Here is a 12699-nt window from a genome sequence, read left to right as displayed (position 1 = left end):
TGAATATAGATATAAAGCAAAATAACAACATTTCCTACCATCGCCTCACATGATTTGCTCTCTTTATTCGCGCCATCCCTATTATTTGTCTATATGGAAGTTTCCTTTAAGCATTTTTACATTGAATCTGTAATAAACTAATTACTGACTTAAAAATAAGATTAAAAAGAATAAGTAACAATTTCGAGTAATGCTGACATAAGATTATTTATCAACATTACTATACAATATGAATTAATATTTACCTATTTTTGGACGGTCGAGCAAGGTGTCGATGTGTGTATAGAATAAAATACATCTCCGTGTGGTCAAGTGGTCCACTCGGAACATGGCCTGGTATACGCGTACTATTGGTCAATAATTCGTTCACTACACCAGAGACATATAATTACACAGATATATATGTCTCTGACTACACACTGTCGACTGGAAGGTCACAGCGTCTGTTATCTAGACTATATATCACGTGTGTAAATATCACACTAACTGTCAGTGAGGCCATTATATAATAATCAGGCGCTACTATGGCCTGTGTGGGAGGACTTGTTGGAGATACTGATCAATTTCTCAGGGTTGTACGAAGTCACGCCCACCTCGAGGATAACCTCGCTGTAAGTATACATTTGTACGTGTATAGGGTTCATGGTTTTGGTATTTATTGATCGCCAGCTGGACAGCTGATCGAATGTGTGTAACTTATTGTGACGTAATTTGTTCTCTTCTATGTTGGCGGTACCGCGGGGAGGGCGTTTTGGGGTGGAGGTGTTGCTAAGTTTGTGTGTAAGTGTTTTTTTGTAGTTTGCTTAGCTTATATTGCAACAGGAAGAAAACAGGCACAGCATGGTATCTCCACCTGAAAGCTGTATGTTTGTTTACAGCACGCATCAAATCAAGGTCAAGGACACTACTCACTTATTTACAAATAACTTAAATTATAACAATTTTACATTTCTAATAGGAAACATTGGGTATCTTTACATATAACACGATTATCTATATAAAGAATATTTATTATAGCAGAGTTTGCTATTTTGGTATCAATAACATACGTAACACAAAGGGCTTCTTAACTTACTTTTCTTTGCCATGCATATAGATGCATAGTGATCCACATAATATATTCTAAACAATGAACTCGCCCTACACGTGGTGTAGAGGTATCTTCAGTCGTTTCCATTCATTCTCGATCAACAAAGTACAAAACCTGCTAACAGGGAACATTGTAGCTGTACATGTCACGGTGGTCAAACTTTAATAGTCTGACCAACACCTGTACATGTAAAGTGTGTATAGATACTTGTGCTGTGTATCGTGTATAATGTTTGTACAAGTCCCTGTGTCATATAATGTCCTATGTACCTGTGTATATAGTTGTTATGGTGACGTATGAGAGGTGAGCGCAAGGATTGGTTGAGTGTGTCACTTTGACCCTGCATGACCCTATACCCGTGCACGTGGAAAACCTTACCTGGGCCTTGCCCAGGTGAGTGCAGCCACAACGGCTATAGACCCCACACAAGCCACACGTCCGGTATAAGCCTGTGTGCTTTATGGCCACAGTGCTTCTAGGTAAGTTTATTTAATTTAAAATAATAATATAAATACATATTTAATGTATTTTAGCTATTTGATATATAAAATACATTAAACTAATATATTTGCATTTTAAATATCTTGCCCTTAATATGTTAAAATATTTAACTTATGACATACACGTGGTCGGGCTCCATAGGGTCAAAGCTATTGTAAAAATAATGTATTATAATTGTTAATTGTAAAAGTGTAACTATGGAATAAAATAGAATATAATATAAACATATAAAATATACCTAAATGAATATTTAATGCGTTAAGTATTAAATAATGTAATTGTCGGCATCGTTTACACGTGTCCGTATGTATTTTAAGTATTGTTCTTTTTATTTCAGGTCACTGTCTCCGTGTGTGTGTCTGTGTTTATGTTAAATAAACTGTGCTTCATTTAAACATTGTTTGTGCATAATTGAAGAAATACCCACATATTATACTACTCGTGTGACATACATATTATACACTCAGTAAGCACAGGTGTTTTTTTTTTCAAATTTGAAAATATACATTCACTTCATATAGCCATATATTTGTTGTTTAACTTGTATAAGCTAAACAACAAATTACCTATAATCACTGCAAAACCAATATAGAATACTAACGAGATTATATCACCAGTCCTCAACTTCTACTGTTACTGCATACTCCTCTCACAATGGACATGGGCTCAGTGAACTTTAAATACTGTAACAAAGGAGAGACAATACGTAGTCAATACATTGGAAAGGTTAACGGACACATTTTTAATTAAGACAAAATAAGATCATTAAAATAATGTTGTTAATTTCTTGATTTTGAGTTGAGTTGTCAATAATCTGTATCTTTGCCTTATCCTGATAAGTAAACTGAAAATGTAGTAGTTTTTTTTCTGCCACTCTCTCTAGCTTCCGAACACATTGTTTCTCGTGTTTCGTTGTAAGTGTTGAATTTGAGAACACCGTCAATACTTTTGGCAAGCCTTGTAGTTTCACCACATTTTGTGAGATGAAATATCCCCATCCTACGTAACTACCAACGAAAGGGTCTTATATTCTTCCATAGCTATCTTACATAGGCAAACTCTTCCCAACATGGCGAGATATGAGAGAAATTCAATCCTTTTTGGAAAGAAAAGTTTCATCTATTGAATGTATTTTGTGTAAAGGACATGAAAACCTCGCTAGACAAAGGACTTCGTGTTGTGATACTATGATTTACATATGGACATACCCGGTGCAATAACAACCGCCGCCCAACCAAATAAATTGGAAAGTGACAGGGAATCATAAAAACACAACATATGTACACGCATTCGAATGGCTTTACTATGATTAATAAACGAAAGGGAATCGATTCGAGAAATACCTACAAGAGCATGTATCTTTACTTTTACCAAGTTTGTCCGTGAACCTGATAATGTGGAGATTGTGGCTGTAGGAGATGGCAACCTCAACGATGTCGCCAGGTTGAAAGACAGACGAAACAGCAACTCTAGTGTCATCGTCAAGTATGCCCCTCCATTCATCAAGGTAGGTTTACTCCTGTCACTATCAACATGGCCACATCTCCTTCATCAAGGTGGGTTTACACCTGTCGCTATCAACAGACACATCTCCCTTCATCAAGGTAGGTTTACTCCTGTCACTATCAACATGGACACACCACCCTTCATCAAGGTAGGTTTTTCACCTGTCGCTATCAACAGGGACACATTCCCTTCATCAAGGTAGGTCTACGTTTGTTGGCTTTCTCCTGTTACTATCAACATGGACACACCACCCTTCATCAAGGTAGGTTTACACCTGTCACTATCAACATGGACACACCACCCTTCATCAAGGTAGGTTTACTCCTGTCACTATCAACATGGACACACCACCCTTCATCAAGGTAGGTTTACTCCTGTCACTATCAACAGACACATCTCCCTTCATCAAGGTAGGTTTACACCTGTCACTATCAACATGGACACACCACCCTTCATCAAGGTAGGTTTACACCTGTCACTATCAACATGGACACATCTCCCTTCATCAAGGTAGGTTTACTCCTGTCACTATCAACATGGACACACCACCCTTCATCAAGGTAGGTTTACTCCTGTTACTATCAACAGACACATCTCCCTTCATCAAGGTAGGTTTACACCTGTCACTATCAACATGGACACACCACCCTTCATCAAGGTAGGTTTACTCCTGTCACTATCAACAGACACATCTCCCTTCATGAAGGTAGACACACCAACGTTGGTATATTGTCTAAATATTTAGTCAAACGGCACTTCGTATATATAAAGAAAACTTGAGAACAAGTTAACCACTATATTCAATGAACTATGGCAAAATGTTTAGTTTGGGAAACACTGCACTACACTTGTTTAGAAACAGTAATGAACCGTTGTATCAATAAATTATGTTGTCTCTGGGAAGTATCAATAAATCTTGTTGTCTCTGGGAAGTATAAATAAATAGTGTTGTCTTTGTGAAGTATCAGTCAATATAGTTGTCTGTTAAATATGAGTAAATCGTGTTGTCTTTTAAGTGTTTGGGCCCAGAGTACCCCCTGGCAGTTGAGAGAGGAAGCGTTGAATTCCAGGCTTTGGTCAAGTTTAACACTGCATCACCTGGCAGCTGTCCTCGAACCTATTTTTATGACTCGACCGCAAGAATCAGTAAGTCAATCACACAAAGATCCCAATGTTACATTAAAGTGACTTATCTTAGAATTTTGACTGATTGCAATTATCGCCCAATTTGATTTCTGACTTCCATTCTTGGTTTCACACTTTTGGTCTTTAACAACACTTACGAGTCTTGGAAGGAACAGTTTAATATTCATTATTCAGCATGTAAATTTATCCTGTAGAAATGTATCCGTTATTAAATTCGTATATAGAGGTGATATACAGTTGTGTGTATTTTGTACAATTTTATATACACGTCGTTCTAGTTTTCATGTGCTTGTGATAATGTGAATTGATGTACCTAGATTGGAGTTTTCATTTCACCCAAGTCATTATTTGTTACCACAGCTTCATACCTTCGTTTATGTTTGTTAGACAGTATATTTACTGGTGGTGTTGAGGTTGTATATTAAGGTTGTAAGTATAATGACATTATACCTACACTTTGCTATTTTAGTCTGTATGGAAGATCTGAGATCATACCTTCGTTTATTTTTGTTAGACAGTATATTTTACTGGTGGCGTTAAGGTTGTATATTAAGGTTGTAAGTATAATGACATTATACCTACACTTTGCTATTTTAGTCTGTATGGAAGATCTGAGATCATACAAAGACCTACGCCGGGAGATTATACAAGGAGTACTCAGTGATGAGGCGGTAAAATGTATTGCTAAGCACATTGCTATCGTGCATAGACAGAATCATGTCGCCAAACTCAGCACCCCCGACATGGAAGCCCTGCTGAAACTGTTCGGGTAAATATAGACCGACATGTAAGGTATGATCGTTGGTCAAATTGATTGAATTGCGGGGTTAGTGCACATCTCTATTTTATATTTTAACGTACATTTCGACCAATATCGCTTTCCATAGCTTTGTCCTGCAGATAGGGCGTAAGAATGGTACCTGCTGCCCCAAGTGCATGATCACAAGAGGCGACTAAATTTGGTATCTGACATTTCCTTTCTAAACATTGTTTTGGTCCTAATATTCTCCTTAACACTGCCTCACTTTTGGCTTTTAGGTCAGTATTCGCCCTTTTGGACAAGTCGTTGGGTCCTGGCCGAGACATAGCATGCAGTTGCTATAAAAGTGTCCTGTTTAGCGCTCAGCATTTTTGTGATTGGGAAGACTGGTTTGCCCGTTGTCAGTATTATGTGACCGGATGAAGTGTCCTGCTTGTCGATATTATGCTGCAGCAGGGTAGCACTACAGAGCCAACATCACGCTATCACAGGGAGGAGGGTGGGTTCTTTTCTTTGAGTGTTGAGTTGCAAATTGCGAGTTGCAAATGAGACAAACACGAACACACCGCTTTCTCCCAAATCACATGCACTACATGCATGCAACACGCACACAGGGGAGGCCAGTCTTGAATGACCATAGCTGTTGATAGGGCGTAAAATTATACAAACAGTACCTGGCAACTGCCCGACGGAGGTTACGAATTCGCAACCCACAGGTGGAGGGCTAGTGATAAAGTGCCGGGACACCTAAACCACTCGACCACCGCGGCCCCTACCCGATCATCAAACTTTAAAACGTTACAATGTTTACGTTCTCATTTAAATGGTATATCTATAGTTACACAGACCTGGTACAACTGACCGAGCAGTTCGTATTTACCAAACCATTTACGAAGGATGACCCGACCAATAAATTCTCTGAAGAGGTCAGCATGCATGCCCACCTTGTCTACGACAATCCACAAGTTCTAGCTAACGCAGAAAAAATGAAAAAGGTCTTCCTGGAAAAGAAGGAATGTTTGATACACGGTGACCTACATACTGGGTCCATAATGGTTTGCAACGATTCAGCCAAGGTTAGTTTCAGAGCAGTACGACCTCGGTATAATGTTCCTACCTACCTACAAATAGGATTTCAAATGAGTTTTCATTTCATATGAGATCTTATAAAACGTGTCTTAGATGTTTTTGTTTTTGCGAATCTTAAATTGGAGAGCAAACAATAAAAGTTCTAGACGAGTTGTAGAAAATCTTTTATTTTATGAAATGAAACAAATTACAGCCATTTTTGTTGTGCCTCTCACGATTCATGACGTCAAGTCGATTTCTGACTGGCGCAGCCGACGAAAAATGTTCTACTAAATATATTACACCATGACATAAAAATTTTTACAAGGGCGAATTAACTTGATAACAAGACAAGTATATAGTAAACTCTCGATTGTAATGGACAAATGAACTGAAAGGTTGGCAAAGTTTGTCAGACCATCTGAGATCCATATCGCCACTGTTCAATATGACCTCGAGTTTTACCAATTAGCATTACGATGTTGGTAGTAATGGTGACTTGTAATTTGTTTTTTCGCCAGTTGATGGACATTGAATTTGCGTTTGTGGGTCCTGGAGCATTTGATATAGGATGTTTGATAGCTAACTATATAATGTCTTATTACCAACACATGTCGGACGGCAACCGGCAGTTTGCTTACCGTACTATTGACTTCTGTAAACTTACAGGTATGTAAACCTTATAGATCAGTAGCCTATTCCTGTGTCCTCGTCAAGGATTAGTCGTCTACTGGCTAATATCCATATAGTTCAAAATTTAGTGTCGGACTACAAATTTCAATAATTGATTTACCGGTAAATTCCGGAGACAAAGAGCAATATCTCAATGTCTACAGTCCTAATACCCAAAATATCGGTAACGTGTATGTCAAGTTAAAATCCATTTGAAAAGTGATATTGTTCAGCACAAGTCATGTATTTGACTTTTTTTCTAATGATTAAGATTTATTGAATCATACGGTTAGTTCGTCTACCCATTTAGCTTTGACATTTCTTTCGATGACTAATCAACATTCTAAGACATTGCATGATATAGATTCTTTTTTTTTAATCGCGCAAAGTTGATATTGCAAATTTACAATATTAAACATTGAACGCAAGAACATGTTTTGTCCTAGGAAAAACCTACTTCGAGAACATGACCAGTTACACAGGTGATATGGACGGCTACAACAAGAACTTCGTGTCTGAAGTGGCTGGTTTCGCAGGCTGTGAGATAATTCGCAGGTAATTAATGAGTGTAAAATAACGTCATTTAATTGTGGAATATTTAAGTGTTGTAGGATATCTATCTACCATACCTAAATAAGTTAGTTGATAGAAAGATCCATCAAAATCTGAATTACGATGTGATTTAAGTACCAACCAGTATATATAGTGTAATAATGTAATAGTGGTTTCGAGTATATGTTATAAGAATGACAGAATGCCAGTGTTTATCACAATGTATCCGACCGTGTGGCATATGATACAAGTGGTTTACAGTCAAATGCAGTGAATAGCAAATTATCAATATGGTTAAGGTTCATGTAAATAGTAAATCAATTGATATTTATCCAGATTAAAAATCACTATTCTGTTGCAATTAAACAGAAGTAACTTGACCAATTGTTAATATGTATCATGGCTGTCCATGGGTCTTGATTTTGACATTTAGTTTGTTAAGCTACTTGTTAATTTCGGCAAAAACAGACATAAAAAGCATATTTCAGGAGAACAAATAAAGCTCCTGTGGATCAGTCATATTGCACAAAATAACCATGCCGTTATGGTCACAAGTGTCTATAGCAGGTAGTGCGAGCGCTTGCTTGACCAGATTTCTCTTTATAAAAGCATAAACGTCGATTCTCTTTTGCACAGATATGAAATATAGGGAGGCATTTCAATTACTAAAAATGCCCATATTAGATACTATTGACACATCTGGGAACAGTAAGAGGAATGTTTTCGAGACAAATAGTTAATTAGTGGAGTTTGTATTTTCAGAAATCTGAATATTTTACCTCAAACTCTGCTGTTGAACTATTTTTCCTAAATACGGGCTACTTGCTATGATCCGAGTTCTTTATAGTGTCTGATAAGACCGTTTTTGAAGATTGAAATGCCTTCCTATATGCCAAATATGTGTTAAGTAATCAGTCGCCATTTGCATTTCAAGGTCAGAAGAGAATTGACGTTTATGCTTTTATAAAGTAAAATCGGTCAAACAAGCGCTCGCACTACCTGCTATAGCCACTTGTGACCATAACGGCATGGTTATTTTGTGGAATATGTCTGATTTACATGAGCTTTATTTGTTTTCCTAAAACTTGCATTTTACGCTTGTTTTGCCGAAATTAACAGGTAACTTAACAAATTAAATGTCAAAATCAAGACCCATGGATAGCTATGACACATATTAACAATTGATCAAGTTACATCTGTTAATTGCAACAGAATAGTGAATTTTTATCTGGATAAAACTCATTTGATCTACTATTTACATGGACCTTATTATAGAATCTGATCAGATTAGCATTTCTCTAAAAATAGTATCGTTGTATTTGAATATTGGTAGTATAATTATAAAGGAATGTAAACTATCATCATATCAATTATACTGACATATACTGGGGATAATCAGGCGATAAGTAAAACTCTTTACAGGATAATCAGACGATAAGTAAAACTCTTTACAGGATAATCAGACGATAAGTAAAACCCTTTACAGGATAATCAGACGATAAGTAAAACTCCTTGCAGATTTGGAGATAATCAGGCGATGCACTGACTCATACTTGGGTTAGTCAGGCGATAATTAAACTCCTTAGGTATACTGAGTTATAGATGTGATGATTTAACCATTGTGTGTTTTGTATCAGAATACTCGGAGCGGCCCATGTAGAAGATCTTGAGGGCAGACCTTTGGCTGCAGTCGACGCCCTCGGAGCTGGAGTCAGGCTGATAGTTGCTAAGGACAGGATCGACACAGTGGACAGATTGATGGTTATTGCTCATATGCTGACTTGATACAGCATTACATAATGTATTCGGTGTTCACAAAGACCATTTCTGGTGTTACACAATGTGTTCAGGTATTGTCGTCAGTTGTGATAAGTTTATCATTGTCAGTATATTTTTCTCTAGGAATAGCATCTGGAATTTACTTCATTACTAGCGCAAATTCTGATTGGTATAGACTTATTTATACCAAAGTGTAACGGCCATTGGTCCAGAGACAGCGTCAGGCTGATCTCCAAATTGTGACAATTGTAAATCACGTGCATTTGTCGGCTTTGTGTGACACGTTGGTTGTATATTTGGCTATGTAAATAGCATATCCAGTGACATTAACAAGCCTATAAATCACTAATGTGGTGCAGTGGAACCAGAAGTAACTGGATCACCATGGGTCTTGTTGTTGACATGTAACTTGTTAAGCTGTGTGTTAATTTCGGCAAAACATTTATAGGGATTGCCTATTTAGATGAACTTTAAACTTTAAAGTTGCTAAACAGTGTTAAACGTCATTTTTACCTTTTACTTTTTGTATAACAATCCTTTACATTTTTAACGTAATTAACCGTAACATTGACATTGTGTAATCAGTTAGATTATGTAATTAGTTAGATTTTGTAATTAGTAACATTGTGTAATAAATTAGAGTTTGTAATTATTTAGATTATGAAATTAGTTGCATTGTGTAATTAGTTAGATTGTGTATTCAGTTAGATTATGTAATAAGTTAGATTGTGTAATCAGTTAGATTGTGTAATTAGTTAGATTATGTAATTAGTTAGATTGTGTAATCAGTTACATTGTGTAATTAGTTAGATTGTGTAATCAGTTAATTGTGTAATTAGTTACATTGTGTAATCAGTTACATTATGTAATTAGTTACATTGTGTAATCAGTTAGATTGTGTAATTAGTTAGATTGTGTAATCAGTTAGATTGTGTAATTAGTTACATTGTGTAAGTAGTTAGATTGTCTAATCAGTTACATGGTGTAATTAGTTAGATTGTGTAATCAGTTAATTGTGTAATTAGTTACATTGTGTAATTAGTTAGATTGTGTAATCAGTTACATTGTGTAATTAGTTACATTGTGTAATCAGTTACATTGTGTAACTAGTTACATTGTGTAATTAGTTAGATTATGTAATAAGTTACATTGTGGAATTAGTTACATTGTGTAATTAGTTACATTGTGTAATCAGTTACATTGTGTAATTAGTTACATTGTGTGATGGGTTACATTGTGTAATTAGTTAGATTGAGTAATTAGTTATATTGTGTAATCAGTTACATTGTGTAATTAGTTACATTGTGTAATCAGTTACATTGTGTAATTAGTTACATTGTGTAGTGAGTTACATTGTGTAACTAGTTACATTGTGTAACTAGTTACATTGTGTAATCAGTTACATTGTGTAATCAGTTACATTGTGTAACTAGTTACATTGTGTAATTAGTTAGATTATGTAATTAGTTACATTGTGTAATAAGTTACATTATGTATTTAGTTAGATTGTGTAATTAGTTAGATTGTGTAATCAGTTAGATTGTGTAGAAGAACTTAATGTAACAGTTACACTAAAATTACCTTTTAATTTTATGAAATATTAGTCGCACGTTTTACCAAAAGATAAGTAGTTACTTTACATTTTGATTTGTCATACTAAACTCACATAACATTCTAAAAACATATACATAAATTATCTTACTGCAAATAACTATACACACACATATATATATAAAGAAATAACAATACTTACATCAACCACATTAGGTTCACAGAATTCCGAGACACACTTGAACAGCCACCTCGACGCAGACACACGCAGATAAAAACTAATTCAGACCAAAACACATGCTCGGATTTCGGAATCCGGATTAATACTAAAATTCCACCAACATATTTACGCATTTATTTTCTTCACTTGATTATCATTATTTTTTTTTGTAGTACTTTTTTATTGAAAGAGTTGTTGATTGATTTATTTATTATTACCTTATTTGTATATTTACTTGTCCAAACAATTATGTGGAGAGAGAGAGAGACAGAGAGACAGACAGAGGGAGAGAGAGACAGAGACAGAGAGAGACAGAGAGAGAGAGAGAGAGAGAGAGAGAGAGAGAGAGAGAGAGAGAGAGGAGAGAGAGAGAGAGAGAGAGAATTACCGAAATGATTACTTTATGAATTATATTTAAAGACATGATATGCAAGAAGAATGAATGTGAAAAAAAGTAGAATGAATGACGTGTGCAAGCCCTCCTGTGAGAGGACATATTTGTAATATGAAAATGTTTTGCCTGAATAAAAAGATTTTACTCAAAAAAAAAAAAAAAAAACATTTTGATTTGTCTTTATGTGATAAAATTAATCGAAGTGAAAAATAAAATATTGTGTTATGCTTTCATTGCAACAAAATAACATTACCTTTTGATCTGTCTTGAATCAAGGAAAAATCAATGAAGTTTTAGATTGAATATTTTTGTAATGCATTCTTTTTATATTTTACAAACGCTCTCTGGATTTGGTGAACGTTTTTAACACCTATTTTTCAGTGTCAGATATTCAATTAAATTTCTACTAATTTCTTGGACAGTGCTGAATATTTGACAAATGCTATGAGTGAAAGAAAGGATGAAATAGAAACGTAGAATGCTGAATGAAGAATCCCCTCCTGCGAGAGGGCAATTAATGAAAATTTATTGTTAAATAAAGATTTCAATGAAATGAATTTTCAGAATGTGAAAATTAAAAGTAGTTCATATCGCCACAAAGTAATCTGAGGTAACCACAAAATTGTAGAATATAAAATCAGCTTTAGGCATGAAACAAGATAGAAATTACCCATACAGCTAGCATACTAGTTCTGGGGTGTTAATTGAATTAGTGATAAACTCTCATCTTTTCTATTTTGTCTAGCACCCATGTCTCATTTCCCCCAAACTTATCCACGTGAGTTACCCCCCTTACCCGACCACTCTGTATGGATTCCCGATTGTCTATAAACCCATCTCTATACTCTACTCTGCTATCTTCCTGTCTATAAACCCATCTCTATACTCTACCCTACTATATTCCTGTCTATAAACCCATCTCTATACTCTACCCTACTATATTCCTGTCTATAAACCCATCTCTATACTCTACTCTGCTATCTTCCTGTCTATAAACCCATCTCTATACTCTACTCTACTATATTCCTGTCTATAAACCCATCTCTATACTCTACTACCTTCCTGTCTATAAACCCATCTCTATACTCTACTATCTTCCTGTCTATAAACCCATCTCTATACTCTACTCTGCTTTCTTCCTGTCTATAAACCCATCTCTATACTCTACCCTACTATATTCCTGTCTATAAACCCATCTCTATACTCTACTCTATCTTCCTGTCTATAAACCCATCTCTATACTCTACTACCTTCCTGTCTATAAACCCATCTCTATACTCTACTCTATCTTCCTGTCTATAAACCCATCTCTATACTCTACTCTGCTATCTTCCTGTCTATAAACCCATCTCTATACTCTATACTCTACTCTGCTATCTTCCTGTCTATAAACCCATCTCTATACTCTACTCTGCTATCTTCCTGTCTATAAACCCATCTCTATACTCTACTCTATCTTC

At 35.7% G+C, this 12699-nt stretch overlaps 1 protein-coding gene across 2 annotated transcripts; it reads left to right on the top strand.

The window, feature by feature from the left end:
* Window positions 1-445: 445 nt before the first annotated feature.
* Window positions 446-11042, top strand: LOC117329453 (methylthioribose kinase-like). Of its 2 annotated transcripts, XM_033887406.1 has the most exons (8): window positions 446-611; window positions 2967-3098; window positions 4114-4243; window positions 4841-5012; window positions 5842-6079; window positions 6593-6740; window positions 7190-7298; window positions 8933-11033. In XM_033887406.1, exons 1-8 carry the CDS (start codon window positions 525-527, stop codon window positions 9078-9080), a joined length of 1164 nt encoding a protein of 387 aa, XP_033743297.1. In that variant the 5' UTR covers window positions 446-524; the 3' UTR covers window positions 9081-11033. The 2 variants fall into 2 exon arrangements, with proteins under 2 accessions (XP_033743297.1, XP_033743303.1); XM_033887412.1 differs by lacking the exon at window positions 2967-3098 and having other exon boundaries at window positions 8933-11042.
* Window positions 11043-12699: the final 1657 nt, after the last annotated feature.

Source organism: Pecten maximus, chromosome 1, assembly GCF_902652985.1.
Source record: "Pecten maximus chromosome 1, xPecMax1.1, whole genome shotgun sequence".
Taxonomy (NCBI): domain Eukaryota; kingdom Metazoa; phylum Mollusca; class Bivalvia; order Pectinida; family Pectinidae; genus Pecten; species Pecten maximus.
This window is presented reverse-complemented; position numbering and strand designations above follow the sequence as displayed.